The sequence below is a fragment of the Triplophysa rosa genome, linkage group LG12 (genome assembly GCF_024868665.1).
Source record: "Triplophysa rosa linkage group LG12, Trosa_1v2, whole genome shotgun sequence".
Classification (NCBI taxonomy): Eukaryota; Metazoa; Chordata; class Actinopteri; order Cypriniformes; family Nemacheilidae; genus Triplophysa; species Triplophysa rosa.
In genome coordinates, this window is record NC_079901.1 from 19,963,251 (window position 1) to 19,982,632 (window position 19,382).

Consider the following 19,382-nt stretch of genomic DNA (forward strand, 5'->3'; position numbering starts at 1 on the left):
GAGAAATATCCAGGCTGAATAAATATATCTACCTCAAATGACCAAATGTGGGCCTATTTATTTTCAGACATTGCTGTTTAAGATAAACAAAAGCTGGACCAGGGTGTTTTAACTATAACACAATGCGTGGAATTTCAAACTTCTAATTTTATGAATACTTTTCCGTTCATTCACAGAAGTTAAAACTTTCAGCAGCCGTTTTAGCATATATGCTTCTCATGTGAATTTCATCATATTGAGAGCTGGTGTTTACCAGAGTTTACTGGTGGTTTACACAGTAAACCACTGTGGCATACATTAAGGCCAGATTCGATAATATTTTGATGGTAGACTTTAACCAAAAAGTTTAAAACATGTTCCCTGACTTTGTGTATAAACGTAAGGTTGGGGAGAGTTGTTTGTGCTTTACGTAATGCAATTTTGCACAATTAATAAATTATCATGTTCATGTTGCCAAAACAATGGTTTGATATCTTCTCTTATCACAAACGATAAGCATGTGTTTAATAAATTATATCTTTTCCCTTGGAAACCTTGGAAACAGTGTAAATGCTCAATATAGTTTTTGGACTAAAGACATGTGGCCATACAGAAAAGAATAATACCCTGAGGAACATGTACACTGAAGTTTTTTTCTTCAATTTTATTTATTTCTATTATTATGTTTTGTAGCACAAACAGTTGCCTACATGCAAAAAAGCTCAAATAAAAACCAGTAGAGAAAACACCTTTACATTTTAAAATTATTATGCATCTATAAACATTTCACATGCATGGATTATTCACCTCAAACACGTTTTTTTTTTACATTAAACACAGGTTATATATCACAAAAGTTTTTACGAAAGCTCGTGAATGAGAGGACACATGGCTCATCTTCAGCAACAAATGAGCCCTACAGAGCAAGAATGTGTTCATATTAACATGACTTCTTCACCATTTTGCGCGAGCAAGGGGAAGTGCACGCTCCCTATCAAGCAGAGACAGTAGCGACCACAGACGCTCGGCACGCATCCGTTCGCCTCCCCATTGACGTCACTCCGGTATCACATGAACGAGCCGGGACCAATCCACGCAGCCCTACCGAAGCGCACGGTTCCTCCACCGAGATAGGGAGGAAAAAAGACAGAAAAGGGAACCGAGCATCTGAAGAAAAATTAAAATACGGACTTGAGCAGAATACCGCGTGGATTCCGTTTCTGTCTAACGTTACCGTTTTATATTCTGGATATATACACTGGATTAATATGCAGCGGAGACGGGCGCAATGGATACGGCAATGGCCCGAACATATTGAGTAGCTCGCTGGAATAGAGGGGGGGAGCTCGCAACGCGAAAAGGAAAGACATTATTTGGGGATATAATAAGGAAACACAGGACTCCTTTAAACCTTGACATACCACCACGACGGGCATATTTAATGGCGTCCATTTCCACCGATCGTTGTCTTCTTAACACCGCTGATATTAAACGCATCGAGGTCGAATCACGGTGGATCGCCTATATATGAAAACCACAGGGACGACCATTATCCGGCCTCGAAATCAAAAGACATCCACCCGATCCGACCCCACGCCTTCGACTTTCGCCTAGGCTAAACATGGATTTTAACGGGAGCGGTGGAGGAAACGAACTGCATAACAATCAGTTTTATCCGTCCGAAGAGAGCAAGCCGCTGCTGGGGGAAATGTCCGCGCTACAGCCGCTGGCGCCGGAGGGAAATAATAACCATAAAGCGGGGCCCTGTAGCAAGAGGACCCTGCTTCACAACAGCAGCGGCATGAGATACAAACTGCTCCAGGAAGGAGACATCCAGGTGTGTGTGGTTAAACACCCGCGGACCTTCCTCAGTAAAATCCTCACCTCCAAGTTTTTACGGAGGTGGGAGCCGCACCATCTCACCTTGACGGACGGGAGTCTGCTGTCTGCCACGGTAAGATCCGGATCTGCTCGGCGGGGGTCGTTTAAGTTCCGCTTTGAAACGGTGTGTAACAGTTAGAAGTATCTTCTCGGATTCAATTCGAAACAGAGCTGGGAAACGCACAATTGACGTCACTAATAAATGCAACGTTACCCGTTATGATGTTTATTGCTTTTGGGAGTTCGTGTTTTTTTCCGCTGAAAAATAATAGACATTTTATTGGATTTAATGGTCATAATGGGAGTCTTATTGGTTTTAATTGAAATCGTAGTAGTCTCTGTGGGTATTTACTGGTTATGTGTTGGGTTCTGTTATGGGAACCGATAGAAGACAATTAAACCCTAGGCTACTGTAAGTAATAAGGCCAACACATGAATAATTATTGTAATGTTTTAATGATAAACGGTTAAATGATATTTGTAATGTACAAACTGTATCGTTTCAGCTGTGTTGCCAGACAGTTGGTGATGAAACTGTTGCAGTTGCCTCTGGTTGTTCATCATGACTTAACCACATCATTTTCAAAGGCTTTATTTTATTGCTCATCATTTATATAGCACTTTGTATTTTTCTCTCTCAGGCATCTTCAAAGCCACATAGTGTCACATTATAATTTGTTCCAAATCCAAAGATCAGGATCCAAAAAACTCTACTGGACTTTGAATCATAAACAAAGAAAAACTGGGCCTGCCAGATTTTTTCCTGAGAACAAAGATGTTCACTGGCCTCAATTTGATGAGTTTTTTGCGTCCACCGTATTGAATGTTTTGGGCCTAGTCCATTCTGCATGCAATAATGAGGGGCTATTTTTAGGCTGGCCGAGATACTAAAATAATGTGTGATTATTTTTCAGGTGCATGATCCACATTGAGAACGCATAATCTGTTCAAAAGTAGTTGTATGAATAACCGGTTATAGTGAGATGTGTCAGTGAAGTGGATATGATCGAATGTTGGAGTATTTCACATGTCCTGTTTCTCTTGTTACTATTGTTCTCTCAAGATTTGAAGCCTCATCGGATATTCACAAACATTAAGACATATGTTTTAATTGTTGCTCAAGAGGCCTGTCTATGGTCTATGGAAAAGCAGTGTCACAGTCACAATGGGTTTTTCCACCTGGGAGGCTTCCAGAGGCCTCAAGCATCTTAATGGTTGTTATTTCAAAAAAGCAAACATGTATGAAATTGTACAGGCAGTCCATCAAGATTATTCATAACTGTTAGTAGGGCTGTCACAATTATTAAATAATCCTCTCATCGCAATTATTTGACGTCATCGCAATTATTTAAGATAACTGCAATTATTGTGAATCCTTTGAAAACGAGGGTGATCAGCAACATATGCTGCATTTTACATCCACCATCCTTGATCTGCACTCACTGTTAGATTCAAATGATATTTCTCCATCGTTTGAGTTATATTAGCTTTGTATTTTTTTTGTTGATTTGTTTTGTTTCCAGACTTGCTGCATCTACACAGCAAGACCCTCATATCTAGTTTTAGTGCTCAAGACTCAAGTCTTCTCTGTTAAAGGGGTCATATGGCGCGAATACGTGTTTTTCTGTGTCTTTGGTGTGTTATAAGTTGCCCATGCATGTATTAGACACGTGAAATTGCAAAAAGTGTCGGAACAAAAGATTCATTCTATCTAAAAGCGAATGCTCATCCAGACCTGTCTAAAATGCCTCGTGTAACCACACCCCCACAAATCTACGTCAGTTCGTGGTATGATTTGACTAAGACCGCCCAAGTAAGGTGGCCTGTCAGTACAATCGCTTTGGAACCTGATGTTCCAAATATGGTAAGAGGCGTTACATTTCCGTCACACACTTGCCGTATTCGACCAATCACTATGCACTGGTTAACTGGCCAATCATAGCACACCTCGCTTTGCTTTGTAAAAAATCTGTACATTTCAGAGAGGCGGAGCAAAGAGGAGATACAAACATGCACTGTATGTGGAAAATACAGCGGTTTTGAACCTTAAATCGTGTATACACTTTGCATTACATTTAAAACAAACCATAATATTTGTTTTAGCCGTGTCATATGACTCCTTTAAGGTCACTCTACAGGAAATAATATTAATTATTTACAACATTTTCACATTTCTAAAGTATATATTTTCTTCATTGAATAAATTAATTGTCATTAATAGTTATATTGTCAAAGGCTTAAAACAGTCAATTAATCGCGATAATAGCAATTATTTATTAGACGATTAATCGTCAGCCAAATTTCATAATCGAGACAGCCCTAACTGTTAGACTCGATGTGAATGGTGCTGTCAGATTTGTCTGAAATCTTTCCTGTGGCTCAGTGGTTAGAGCATGGCGCTAACAACGCCAAGCTCATGGGTTCGATCCCAGGGGATTGCACATACTTAGAAACCAAATGTATAGTATAATGCAATGTAAGTCGCTTTGGATAAAAGCGTCTGCCAAATGCATAAATGTAAATGTAAATAATTTCTGAAGTGAGCCACTGAGCTCTTACTGATGTTGAGTCTCCCAGTGTAGGACATCCTGACAGACTGATCATGGAGCCATTACTGGCATCATCAAATGTCTGATTATATTAAAGGTTTAATTTTTCCAGCTATATTTCATCGTTCTGATATGATCGAATTAGTCGTTAACTTCTTCCCGAAATTAATGTTTCAAAACAAATTAGATTGCTTGTTTAACAATGGTCTGAATGTCAGATGAAGTCCAGCCTCTGAGACTAAGGAGCCCACAGGATTTGTGTGAGGTTAGCTGAGATTAGTCCAAGCCAAACACTGACCATATGTTTATGTTTGCTACTATATGTTGTCATTTTGGAAAGGTTTAAGAAGGCATTTACAGATAAGGAAGTTAGCGTACAATTGTTTTTATGCTCTGGCTGTACTGCCACTCTGTATCGGTTGTTTTGTAGTCGAAAGGTCTCTAATAGATGTTTAGCTAGTGACCCGTGTTCAGTTGACCATAGCTAATGGAAGTAGTTGTCTGTGGCTAATGTTCTCTTTTGGCAAAGACTTGCCTGTTTGTGATTCTATTGAGTGTTTCTCAATTGTGCTTTAGGAAGAACTCTATGATTTGAAGTACTTATAGATATTAGGAATCTGAACTTAGAATTTGAAATGGTTGGGTTTGAAGGTGAACATTTTGCTTCCCTGCTAGAAGTACAGTAGTAATCCGTAGTCACCTTGATATTGATATAAAATCATATTGAAAGGATTTGATAAAAAATATCTAGGGCAATATTAAAAAGTTGATGTAATTTTTTTGTTTAGTGTATAGTTATTTACAACTGTTCTAAATTGAAAGTTGGTTTTCTGTCAAAGAAATTCCCAATGCACTTCCTCACTTTAAGTAATCCGTACAACGTCTAAAGTAAGACACATTGTGCACTAATTTTTTAAAACTTTTTACACATTTATAACACTTAGTACACTTCCAAAAGTTTTAACTTTCTAAAAAATAGTATTTATTACTTCTATTCATGGTGTCCAAAAATAGCGCGGTACACTTAGATTTTCTTAAGTTTATCTAAAAAAGTACTAAAGACTAATTTTTGTTTATTAAGTACAACATTTCAGCATTAAAATAGAGCATTTTAAATACATTTAAGTGTATTTTAGTGCACCTTTTTACCTGGGGCAACTAAGTTATATAAAAAGTTATATATTAAAATTAATATACAAAAAGTTATATATTATAGTTATAATTGGTAATATGTTTTCCCCACATCTGCTTCTTGGTTGTCATTTATCTCTCTCCAATGTTCTTAAGAGAATCACCCTTGTTCACTTTATAAACATTGTACATGATGGTGATTCCTGTCAGATGCTAAAAGTAAAAATGCATTATTTTCCCCAGGCTGCCGGCTATTTTCCAGGTTTTTTTCTTAGGAACGTTTGTGCCGATAAAGACAAAACAGTTGGCATTTTCATTGCGCATTTTTGATAAGTGTAGTCAGCTTTGTGGAAAGTGATCTCCGCAGAAGATATGAAAGATGTGACTCACTCCATTTCTGAGCTCTCAGAGATGAAGTCATATTTGCGTAACAGCAGTCCATTATAAATACTTTCTGTCACTCTTTCGTTTAAAAAGACATCAGAAGTCCGGCCTCTGAAGGCACATTCATGCGAATGCCCCGCAGGCGTTGCTGCCGCCTATTGTTGACGTTCATGTCAGGTCCTGAAAACAGAAAATGGTACATAAAGATCGGAACACGTCTCTTGTGTAAACTTTACACGATGTGGTGAGAGCTGCATGTTTTGATTATCGTGAAGGTAGCAGGGTTTGAGATACTGAACACCTGGGTACATTGTGTTTGAGATATTCTGATCCACAGAACAGGATATTTACCTGGCTGTCTTACTTAAGCTTGAAGGCACACAGTCCGGTTTAGTCTGATAGTGATCGAATTTGAGGCAGTGCAGTTGACTAAAAGCTAAAGGGTTGCCCAAGTCTGTTCATCATGAGTACGACGGGGTCAGATAACGCCCCTATCAAACGATTCTTTGGTACTGTTGGGCTTTTGTAAACAAACAGCTCTACAATGAAGACTGGCCACATAAACTACTGTGACTCCCTGAGATCCTCGGCTACCTTCCAAATATGCGTTGTAATTGAGATGTAGGAGCTGGCATGGTTTTTGTACCACAGAAAAGCCATTAGGAGAGCATTTTTTAAATACTGGCAGGCTTTCACAACTGTTCGCATATACGTGGTGGTTTGATATTGTTGGGCGGTCATTATTGTGGTAGTAAGGATATATGGACAGAGAGATGGCGTATGAAATGTTAAGGCCCAATCCCAATTCTATTTTCTACCCCTTCGCCTACCCCTCGCCCCTTCCCCTTGCCCCTTGAAACAAAGTGGCAAGGGGAAGGGTTACACATTTTCCGCTAAGAAATGGGACACCAATACTACACTGATATACGTCATCATACGTCGTTGCTAGCTCTTAACGTTACGTCAGAGGACATGTGCCGATGCACCGGGTATATGGCATAAAAATATATTTTCTAATATCGTGCAATCAGTGCTGTCCGCTAGCAAACTTTAGCGATTTTTTTGCAAACGTTAAAAGAACATCACCGTAAATACAAACACAAGATTGAATGTAACATACATAAAATGAAAAATTGTCATAAAAATCCTTATTAATGGCAAAAATTACTTACATTTATGGGTCTGCTTGCTCGAGTGAGCAGCCATGTTGGAAATTTCTCTTAGCCCTTCGTTTGAAGTGAGGTCCCGAAAAATCTTCATTTGAAGGGCTATCTGGCCCTTACCCCTACCCCTCCAACCAAAAGAGGATTGAGACACCCCTACCCCTTCACGCGAACGCGCCAAACGGAGGGGTAGGGGAAAGTGTAGGGGTAAGGGGTAGAATTGGGATTGGGCCTAAATGTGTAGTAGAATGCATATTCATTGTTTATACTGGAAACGCATATATAAGTGAATCGCACAATGGAGCTGTGTTGATGAAAGATTCTGGAGATGTTTTGATAATAGAGAGCCAGTTGAGATGTATAGGGCTTTGTTTGTGGACATGATCACCTTGGGAGTGGTTTGGGGGCATCCTGGAATGAGATTCTCAGCATTTTTAGTGGGAAATAGTCCTTGATGAAGACTTTGGTCAAGTTTACTCAAAACAATATTTGATTATAAAGCAAGTCTGGATGAATGTTTATCATGTGCTGCATCCACCCTAACACGTTTCTGACAGTAATAAAGAAACTTTAACAATGGCATGCAAACATTTTTTTTCAATTTGTTTGAATCAATTTGCACAAAAATACGTTTTAAATAAAGATTGCATGGTTTAACTGCATTGCATTCATAGGTGGAGGTTCAGTTCAGACACCCTTCAGGTACAGTCAACCAGGTTGGGGGTTGGCTGTAATTCGTGTAGCTGTATTATTAAAATGACAGCTGTATCATATGATATCACATGTGCTTATTGTGTTTGAGCTTTTTAACCCGCTAGGCTGTAGGCTGTTGAGGTTTAGAAACAGAATTGACGTAGCCACATCCGTAATGCAGACACCTGCCACCCGATTTCCTATTGCAGTGTAAGGACATTACATTTGTGGTAAAGTTGACACATGAATACAGGTCGGCAGGCTGAAATTTAACCTGTTCAGCTCAAGGGATAGACTTATGAGTGAATTACATTTAGAAAAAGCAGAACCACATTTTGAAGTTGGTGCATTGGGGCTTTAAAGCTGTTTTTTGAAAACCAGTTTTAAAATAGATTTCTCACTTCGTTTTGGCTGCATCAGACTTTGCATGTCACATTTATTTGTATTATACGGAGAATTTCTTTGAACTAGATTTCACAAGTGATGCATTTTTGGTTTAATCTACAAGTGAGCGTGCAGGCCAAGTATCTTCAAATGTGTGTGCGTTGGATTTGTTCGTATCTGTTATATTTTGATAGAAATAGTATGTTAATTAAAACCAGATGACTTTGGAATTTTTTGTTGTTGTGTAGACTATGTGGTTCTACCTGTTTGTACAGTAACTGAGCTCTGAGTTCTTCTGTAGCTTATCGTGTTCTACTTCTTTTGTTTGGTTGACTGGTTGGAGACTTCCTTCTTCTGGCTTGTCCTGGATCTCCTCCTCTGGTTTGCTGTTGATAAATTGTGCCTAAAGCATTTAGCTGGAAGAAGCCGTGTTTACCTTGGAAGAGAGCGTATTGTTGAAAATGTTGCATACCCGTGCGGTCAGTTTTTGCACTGTCTACACAAAATTTGCATGTGCTTGAACAATTATGCAAAATGGTGATGTGAAATGTGAAGCTTTAAAGAGAGTGGCTTTGTTTTTGCTGACTTGAACATTAACTGGGCAATGCGTTTTTTATGCATTTGCAGGCTCAATGCTTTGTCAGTGTAGAAAAGAACTTAAGTATAGCCTGACTGATTCATTGGTCCACTGTCCACAGTATATATATTTATAATTTTACAATCCATCTTTGTATGTATTAAGTGTGTTTAAAGCATCTCAGATTCAAACTGAAACTGCCTGTTTCAATAAAAATTATTTAAAAGTTATTAGTTTGCTTTATCACAAAAACCATCTCGATGTCGCATTTATTAAAATATCTTTGTGAAAAAATGTACGTGTAGTTACATACTCCCAACTGGATGTATTACTAATGTTAATGCATACGTAATTTAAAAAAAATGTTTAAATGCATTTATTTTTTATTTTTATTTTAGATGCTAAAACATCTTATTTTACTTCTTCCACTTAAACGTCCAATGTGTAATTTTTTTGAGACTATATTGCGGAATTGCAATATAATATATATAACTATGTCTTCAGAGGTGTATAAAGACCTTACACAATGAAGCGCCATGTTGTATCTACAGTAGCCCTAAACAGACAAACTGCTCTACAGAGCGCTTCGTAAATACGTTATCTCCTTTTGCAAAGAAGCGGAAACGTGACGACATCTTAGTCCTGTGTCGGCCACCGTTGTGCTTCAAAAGGGAGGGGTGGAATGAGCCATTGGTTGCAATTCGCAACCTCACTGCTAGATGCCGCTAAATTTTTTATACACTGGACCTTTAAACATTTTGGTCTAATTGGCCACAATATCAGTTTGGTTGAAATAATGGTACTTTTGAAACATTCAAATCATGTTTTAAAGCCAATTTCAGAAGAATATTTTTAGCTTTTGAAAAACTCATTGCTTTACACTTACTCTTGGTTCTTCACGGTTTGATAGGCAGACCACTGTTGAGATCCCTCTCTACATCAGCTTGTCAGTTATAGAGACGCACCTGAACACACTGATGTTTTTCTCCACATCCTTTTCCATCTGGATCTCCTTGGTAACAAAAAAAAACATATGTCTCTATTTCATCTCTTTGTTTCCATGGCAACATAGCAATGGTGAGAGGAGAGCTATTCAACTCCTCCTTAAGGAAGAATTGCACCATGAAAAACAGCCTCAATGAGATGAAGGAAGAAAGAAACGAGGGACTTCTTGGAACGGAGAAGTGGAAAGAAACGCAGATAGATAGAGAGAGGGGGTAAGGACAGGACAGCGAGTAACACAAAGATAAGCGCAGACAACGTCGAGCTCGGCACAGGTTCTCCTGATATTGTAGCTATGACAACCTTTAAAAAAAAGGTTTGCATCTTTTCTGTATATAAACCCAGTTGGTGACACATTTACTTTTGGTGCTCTGTCGCTCGACTGTAGTCAAGCACTCGTGTGATTGATGACTTTAAAAATGAGATCGTAGAATAGATACTTATCACCCCGACCCGTCATAAGGAAGACGCATCAAGCCTCTGCAAGCTGTGCATATTGAACCTTTGCAGGAGGGGGGAGGCCAGCCGACAGAAATCAGCCCAGTTGGTCTATCACCAATGACTGGGGGATGTAAATAAAAGACAGGCCTGTTGTATTCCGTCAGACGGGGACGAGTCGCATGCTTGTTCGAAAAAGCGAGAGACGCAGAGAATGAGTCAAAGAAAGGAACAGCTTGTTTGCTCTACTGAGCTGGGTGGCTGACACAAATACAGGAACTGTGGTTAGGTTTGAGTCTAGAGGGAGAGCAACGCAAAAAGCAATAGCCTGTTTGCGCAAAGGCGGAGGGAGGGGGACGCTAATAACGGAAGAGCCCGTTGCCGGGCTGCAGAAGAGGGAGGGAGGCTAATAAAGCAACAGCCGCTGTGTGCTATTGTAGAGGGAAGGAGACCGGGAACAGCCTGTTGACATTTGAGGTCACGTGACCACCAGCACTTCAGTCAGAAGTGGAACTGCGAAATGAGCCACAGCGGGCTGCATGACAAATAATGCAAATAATGAAGCTAACGTTGTCATTTGTAGCCTAGTTGGACGTAACAAGCAATCTTAAAGGGATAGTTCACTCAAAAATGAAAATTGTGTCATCATTTGCTCACCCTCTTGTCATTTCAAACCTGTGTGGTCATTTTAAAACGAACTACAGCGGTACCCATTCACTTGCATTGGTTTTGTGTCCGTACAATAGAAGTCAATGGGTACCACCGTCGTTCGGTTACCGACATTCTTCAAAATATCTTCTGTTGTGTTCTGTGGAATAAAGAAAGTCATACAGTTTTAACTAAATGATGACACAATTTTCATTTTGGGGTGAACTATCCCTTTAAATTCCTAGTAAATGTATGTCCCGTTTTATTCACCTGAAATCTTGTGAGGAACCTATTCAAGCACATAGGCCCAGATCTGAATCTGTTATCCTTTCAAGATTCTGTGCCATCCGCGAGTATTTTTTTCACGTTGAGGTCAAAGTTATTGACGTATGACTGAGAGGTGCATTGAGGCCACCAGTCATGTGAAAGGTCTTTAACAGCTGCGGTTTCAGAACGTTTACTGCAAATGTGAACGTACATCTTCCTGTTTCTGCAGCCCACCGGATATATGGAGGCGCCACTGTCTTACAGCACCATAGAAGACCTGCAGCTGTTGTCTTGGGACAATGCACCCAAATACTGTGTCCAGCTAAGCTTCCCTGGAGGGACAGTCCTCCTGCAGGTAACTTCAGGCCCTTCGATGTTTCATTACGCTTGGGTTGGGACAACTACTCTCGGTCTGACTCATTTTTTTGGTAATGTTTGTGTGCACTTGTTTGTAGGCTGCTAACAGCTATCTGCGGGACCAGTGGTTTCACTCTATACAGTGGAAGGTAAGGTCAGGAGTTTCTTGAAAACCTAGAATTGCAAAGGGCATCAAGTTAATGACACTTTGCATATTTTTTTTCTTCATGAGAGGGTGGCATTTTACAGGGCTCCAAAAAGCATAAATGATCGTCATTGCATTAGTTAAAGGGATAGTTCACCCCCCAAAAAATGATTTAATCAGTTTCATTCTCATGTCATTCCAAACTTGTCTCCAGGGTTTTTCCTGGCGCAAAATGAGGCGGAGGTGGTGCCATCCTGATCTTGTACACACACACACGTAGGCCTACCGTACCTTTAAGTGGCTTAACCAAAGTGACTTTCACATATTAAAAGTTCTAATAAAATTTGATGAAAATTACAATTATTAAGTTATATAAAACATTACTTTTATTCAACCAAACAGAAATATATATTTTAATCAAATAAAGCTTTTTTATCATTTTCAAACTAACTTTTCAGCCCACAATAGCCAACTGAATTAACCGTCTTTCTAATCTCTAACCGCATTCTCTGTGGTTCACTTTAAATGATTCAATGATCTCTTATATTCGCTAGTGACTGAAAAGTTCAATAGTTTAAATGAATCTGTTCAAATGAGTCATTCGTGTGCGAGTCGTTCTGAACGCAATGTGCGTTCATACTGGCGAACTCGCTGTGTACAGTATACGCTGATCCAACGATCCAGCTGCACAGCTAAAGACATTACAATGATGTACGTCATGTTAATTTAAGAAATTTCAAGAGATAGTACTTGGATGCAAAACAAACAGCCGTGAAACACAGCTAGCTCTTGTTCTGCAACTCTTTTTAGCGCCTCAGTGTGCTAATAACGAAACAGCGCTTCTGTGGCGTAATGCAGTCACAAATAACAGTCTGTTAAAGACACCCGACATAATTTTGCCGAGACTCGTGAGGCGGCACGACATTTGACGGAGGCAGCCGCCTCCAATTTCTCCATGCAGGAAAACCCCTGGTCTCTTCTGTATAACCCAAAAGAAGATATTTTAGGAAATGTTTTGTGTCCATACAATGGAAGTCAATGGCCAACGTTGTTTCGTTCTTCAAAATATCTTATTTTGTGTACGACTGAAGAAAGTCTTACAGGTTTGGAATGACATGACAGTGAGTAAATGATGACATCGTTTTAATTTTTGGGTGAACTATCCCTTTAAAGCAACAGTTCACCTAAAAACAAACATTTTGTCATCATTTAGATCATTTAGAGGGTGTCATGTTGTTGCAAGCTCATGGCTGACTATTCTTATGTTAAACTCAAAGGAGATGTGCAGAATTCACTTTTATTATCACTTATAATAACATTTAGCAGAATTTCTCCTTCGCACGGTCAAAAAAAAGTCATGCGGGGGTGGAATGACGTAACGGGGAGGAAATGATGACAAATGTAGTTTTTGTCTCTTTAACAAAATATGACGTGATCCAAGTGATTTTTTTCAGAATGATCATTTACATTTTTTATTAAAAAGTCAGTTTCCTGATGTTGAAAGGTGTGCGTAATAACCCCGGTTGCATCTTTAGAATCAGTCCCACTAGATTTGCCATAAAATGCAATGACATTCATACCTATTCAAGTGAAACTGAAATGTCCATATACCTCTGTATACATTAGGTAAACAAATCAACCTGAAATCACCGACCAACAACCACGAATCGTCTCTGTGTTCATTTACATACCATCTACCATAATGTACACAACAGCTGTTACTGCATTGATTTGGTGCATTATAGCATTGAAAGTGTGCGCATTTCATAACTGTGGGTCACATTGGTTAAAGAGCCAAGCGTGTAATCTGGGTTATCCATCTGCCGTTGACTCATTTGTAGAAAAAGATCTACAAGTACCGCAAAGTGCTGAACAACCCGAGCCGCTGGGACGTGGTGCTGAAGGAGATCAGAGCTCTGGTGGACATGGCCCTGACCTCACCTCTGCAGGATGACTCCATCCATCAGGCACCGCTGCACATCATCTCCACCCTGCTCGCTGAGGTACGTCACGCGCATTCACGCTTACCTCACTGTTGAAATGAAGAGGAACCGGAGGAATTAGCTATTTAGTTACTTAGTATCAGTATTGTTATCCGCTTATAAAGCAAAGCTAATTATTGATACTTGTTAAGGCAGTTATATTGTTATCAAATTGGTCTCCACCTGAATCTCTGTGTAACCTGTCCCGCTGCCTTTGTGCTGTCGATATAAATGATGCTTGAAATTAAGCAAAGAGGCAGATTATGAGAAGATGTGTGCTGTTTCTTTTCTGAATCAATGTGGTTTTTGCCTGATGGATGTAAAAGTAGTGGAAAAATCGTATAAATGGAGCAGAATACCATAGACCCATGAGAAAACATAGAGAAGGAACCACATAGCAAATTTCTAGAAATAACTCAAATCACTTTAGTAATGGCCTACAAAAAGTAGAAAAGTTGTTAGATATAAATTAAGTTCTTATTTTCAATCCCACATATACTATGTATACTAAGTATTTCAGCTCTTTAAAAGTTCTAAGAACAGATCACTCGAAGGCCTTTTGGTCAAGAAGCTTTAACATTTTAAAAGCGTGTCTTGCTAGTTGTTAAGTCACTCTGTTGTCAAACCGCTGGCCAATGAATTTTCAGCATTGCGTTTGTGTCATTTCCTTCCCAGAATACTAACCTCAGTGCACAGGACCATGAGAACATCATTGTGGTGAGTGAGTTTGCTTTTGTTGTTTTCACACAAGTGCTCATGAAACCCTATTGCTAACAAAGGCAGGGTTACATAATGTGTCTTAGGGCTCATTGAAAGATGCTCTGGAATAAAATTGATGTGAAAATGTACCACCGCAGAACTGGGATTTGTATGCACAGCTGTGGTGGATCTGCTTTTGATGCTTATGTATTCTCTAAAAATGTGCACGAAGACGTCATGTCTATTTGGAAGGTGACTAATGGTATGAATCTGTCTGTAGGCCATCGCACCCCTTCTGGAGAATAACCATCCTCCTCCTGACCTATGTGAATTCTTCTGCAAGGTAAACGTGGTTGTGTTTCTGGGAAGGAGACATAGATTTATTCGGTTTGGAAAAGATGAAAAAATATTTAAGGATGAAGCATGAAAATCACTTTCATCATTTACAAGCCTTAATGTTGTTCCACCATCCTTTGAGCTATCACTGTAATTCACAGCTTTAAAAATAAAATCTAAAAATAGGAAATTACCACATGGTTATTCATTCAACATAAAAGATTGTGATTTACTGTTTCCATGATACAAAATAGCTCATAATGTGACGTAAGAGCTTAGTCATAGCACACAATGTATATTTCCATTGTACTGTATAATAATCTGATATCATCACTATATTATCATTCTGTTGTTTAAAGTCGGTATGAAACGGTAGTTGCAATGGTGTTTTCTTCAGAACCGTGACGTATATCTTGAGGTATAATGTTGGGCGGGGCTTCGTCCTTCAGGAATGGATTGGGCTGTTTATAACCTGGCTTTTGGACAGTCAATAGGCAAAGAATAGATGTCGTTGTTTTTAATGAAAGATTACGAGGACAAATGAATTGAAAAAAAGGACCTCCACGGATAACTGACTAATACACTGTGCAATATTCCATAAAAAATTAATAATTGTAATTTTTGACTCCCCGGTGACTTTAAAGGGGTTAGCTTACTGTATATGGTTGTGATGAGTAATATATGCATTAATCAATATCTTTCTGTTGTGTTCCTGTATGCAGCACTGTAGGGAGCGTCCTCGCTCGATGGTGGTGATTGAAGTGTTCACTCCTGTGGTTCAGAGAATCCTCAAACACAACATGGTGAGTGTACACGCTACACCAGACACGACCTCTTCGCTTCACGTTGTTGCTTTCTAGTTCACCAACACTTGTTTGACCTTTTGGTTTTAGGACTTCGGGAAATGCCCCAGACTCCGTCTCTTTACTCAGGAGTATATTTTGGCTCTGAATGAACTGAACGCCGGCATGGAAGTAGTCAAAAAGTTCATTCACAGGTGAGGGACAGACGCGAGCGATAAAGCCTTTCTCTTCCAGGTTAATTTGGGTTGTTTTGACGTTTTCTATTCTATTTGCTTGGTTCAAATTTCTGCATGGTGTGCTGAGTAACCACACCAAAATTGGTGTTTATTAAGGAGAGATTGAAGGGATAGTTCACCCAAAAATGAGAATTCTGTCATGAATTACTTACTCTCTAGTTGTTCCAAAGCTGTATAAATTGTTTCTCTTTGTTTGGAGAGAAAGATATTTGGAGGAACGCTTGTAACCACGGTTCTTGGACCCTATTGACTACCATAGTAGGAAAAATGACAATGGTAGTCAAAAGTGCCCCAGAACTGTTTGCTTTCCTACATTCTTCAAAATATATATTTTTTGTGTTAATCAGAAGAACATTTGGAACAACTCGAAAGTGAGTCAATTATGACAGAATTTTTATTTTTGGGTGAACTATCCCTTTTAAAAAATTCTTAAAAGTTATAAAAAAACATATATTATTGCGGTGGGGTGGAAAATATCTCTATTTTTATTATTTTATTTATACAAACCATTACTAATAGATCATTCTTTATGTTTGTCTGATAGTATTGTTTGTATGATACATATGTCACCTATAAAACGTATTTATATTTAAAAAGTGTTTATACTGAGTTGAGTTTTAAAAATAGTGTTTTTCTCATTTCCTGAAAAGTAGCAGTTTTGGAGTGTCAGCGTCAAATCAAAGGAAAACCATCAAATGTTCGCTGCCTCAAGCATCAAGGAAAATATGAAGGATGCATGTTGCTGTTTAACTGTGCAGTGTGATGTGTGTGCAAAAGTGCACAAATCAGCATTTTCACTTTGAGTACAGATATTAAAATTGCACATCACTTGAAGGTTGTTGCTGTATTAACCGTGTCTGGTTAATACACGGTGTAAAGTTATCTAATCCTGGCTCCACCTAACTCGCGTACAAAAAACAGGCCTTCATACTGTATGCACTGTAATATCCCTTTCATCTGTCAGACTGTGTCATTTTAATGGTTTGTTTAGGACCGGACCCTGCAGTTACTTCCTGCAACAGCTTTGTTTTCCTTTAGCTGTCATTATGCGCATGTTTGGACAACAGAACCTGATTTTATTTCTGATGTGTTATGATTGCAGCATGCATGGTCCCACCGGACAATGCCCTCATCCTCGGGTGCTCCCCAATCTTGTGGCAGTGTGCCTGGCTGCCATCTATTCTTGCTATGAAGAGTTCATCAACAGGTACGTATGATTTACCGATGTCCCCGTCCCGTTAAGTTCACCCATGAGACTCCAGCACAAAACATTTCTCTGAATCAAATTTTCCCACAACGCCGTAGCCCATCCGCTGGCTCCTAAATAATCTTAAAATACACTCTGGTCTTTATTTCCAACTGCATTTGTTTTGTAACAAACAACGGTGACGTGGCCGCAATGACGTTTTTGGTCTCGCGTGTCCTGTTTGTGTCATCTCTCGAGCTTCCGGGCCGCGGTGATCTTACCTGAGAGAAATGAGGAACTTTTTTCAAAAGTTTCCATGATCCTCTCTGACCCAGGAGAGTCAACTCACTCCCCAGACTTTCGTTTGCTCTGTTGCATCGCTGTTTTTGTTTCAATCTGTTCCCTTGTTCACTCTCCCATGGCTGTTTGAATAATTTTCATAACTACAGCTACTTTTTGAGCAAATATGGTCTTAACCACTGTCAATCAGACATTAAAGTTAAATTAATGTTTTTTGCGTTAGTATATCTTTATTATAGATCGGACGCACGTATGTGGCCCAAAGTTAATTTCATAATACTGTATGTATATATATATATATATATATAACAATTTATTTTCTATTTAATTTATGTACAAATTGTATTGTATATTAATTGTATTAAATTAAATTAAAACTACTCAAACAGTTATTGATTCTTTGCAAAGGTCTACTAGACGTTTAGTTTGGGCCGCATAACTTTTGTTCAGGTTGTTGCTGCTGAAACTGTCTATAACTTAACTATATGGTTTTCCCTTAACTGTTGAAATAACTAATTTCACCAAAAAATATCTAAATTTCACAAAAATGTAAAAAAACGTTTTTTGCCTGTTTAACATTAGTGGCAACCCTTAGCAAAAAATCATTTAATATATATGTAAATATGTATGTATTAATAGTTGTTAATAAATTTACAATATATTGAACAATTTGTAAGGAATTGCAGCTTTTCAAATATTTAAAAATATAGGAACTTGGTTCCAATGTAATGGAAATGTATTATTTAATATATTGCATTATATTTCCATATGTCTTCGCTGTCCTCCGGAATCCTCGTATGTCCAAATTTACTGTTTTTAAGGGAATAGAATTACACACAGTGGTGTCAAAGTTGACAAGCAATTTTTAATACTTTTTATTGATTGGATATTTGCAAAACCTAATGACAAACATAAAAGAGTGACTAATAATAATGATTTATGGCAAAAAATTTAAATCACAAAATATGGAGATACAAGGTTTCAGATATGTTTGTTTTGTAAGGGAAATATTTGCCAAAGGTTCAACACATTGCTGTTTGTCAGTAGTGACAAACTTTCTATTGTTGCCAAAGTCTGCCATTGCTGCCAACCGCTGCAAACGTCTGAGACACATTTGAGCCATATTTGTTTTGTTTGTTGTTGTCTTTAACTGCAAGTTTGCCACAAAAATAAACTGTTGTTTTTGTGTAACAGCATGCAAATATCTTCTCTCTCTCTCTCTCTCTCTCTCTCTCTCTCTCTCTCTCTCTCTCAGTCGAGACAATTCTCCCAGTCTGAAGGAGATCCGGAACGGCTGCCAACAGCAGAGTGAGAGGAAACCTCCCATGCCCCTGCGCTTGCTGCGGCCCGAGCCTCCCACGCCACCCCCGACCACCGCTCTGTCTCCTCCTCCCGCCCTGCCGCTCTCACCTCCGCCTTCCATCGTCAACTCCAGCGAGATCCTCGTGGAGCTGGAGCGTAACAACAACAACACAAACATGTTGAAAAAAGCCCCGGCGGAGGGCGATAACGAACCCAACCTGATTGACTGTCTACTGGTCAGCCCCGCGCTCAACGCCCTGTCCATTCAGTTGCCTGCGCACGCCGACAGAGTGCTGGGCTGTTTCGCTCTTATTCTCAAGATGCTGTAAGTGGGTTTTGTTTGTTATGTTTGTCTTGTAGATGTTCCCCTTGAATTTCAGTGGTGGATACCTGTACATTTTCACGACTCTTGGTAACAAATCTGGTACCAGAGCAAAAACTTATATGCCATTAAAGGAACAGTTCACCCAAAACTGAAAATTCTGTCCTCATTTCCTCACCCTAAAGTTCTGTATACATTTCCCCAAATCTGTATACATTTCTTTGTTTTGTTGAACGCAAAGAAATATATTTGGAAGAATTTTTGCAAATGACAGTTCTGAGACATCATTGACTACCGAATTACAAAAAAATTATTGTATTTTCTTTTGTTCTGTTGAACACAAAAGAAGATATTTTGAAGAATGTATGAAAGCAAACAGTTCTGGGGCACCTTTGACTACCATTGTCATTTTTACTACTATGGTAGTCAATGATGTCCGAAAACTGTTGGTTGCTAACATTCTTCCAAATGTCTTTCTCTGTGTTCATCAGAACAAAGAAATGTATACAGATTTGGAACAACTTTAGGGTGAGAATTTTCATTTTTTGGGTGAACTGTTCCTTTAACACATACACCGTGTCTACAATGGGCGCGACGCACTGCATCCAGTGTGGACAA

At 39.0% G+C, this 19,382-nt stretch overlaps 1 protein-coding gene across 1 annotated transcript in view; it reads left to right on the forward strand.

The window, feature by feature from the left end:
• Window positions 1-998: 998 nt before the first annotated feature.
• The window catches only part of cmip (c-Maf inducing protein), a 28,066-nt gene continuing 9,682 nt past the window's right edge, over window positions 999-19,382 (forward strand). Inside the window, exons 1-10 of the mRNA XM_057347502.1 lie at window positions 999-1,933; window positions 11,326-11,451; window positions 11,552-11,602; window positions 13,440-13,601; window positions 14,256-14,297; window positions 14,560-14,622; window positions 15,338-15,418; window positions 15,509-15,612; window positions 16,757-16,861; window positions 18,396-18,767. Of these exons, the coding sequence (XP_057203485.1) occupies window positions 1,601-1,933; window positions 11,326-11,451; window positions 11,552-11,602; window positions 13,440-13,601; window positions 14,256-14,297; window positions 14,560-14,622; window positions 15,338-15,418; window positions 15,509-15,612; window positions 16,757-16,861; window positions 18,396-18,767 (1,439 nt within the window). The 5' untranslated portion in view covers window positions 999-1,600. The remainder of the gene's footprint in view (window positions 1,934-11,325; window positions 11,452-11,551; window positions 11,603-13,439; window positions 13,602-14,255; window positions 14,298-14,559; window positions 14,623-15,337; window positions 15,419-15,508; window positions 15,613-16,756; window positions 16,862-18,395; window positions 18,768-19,382) is intronic.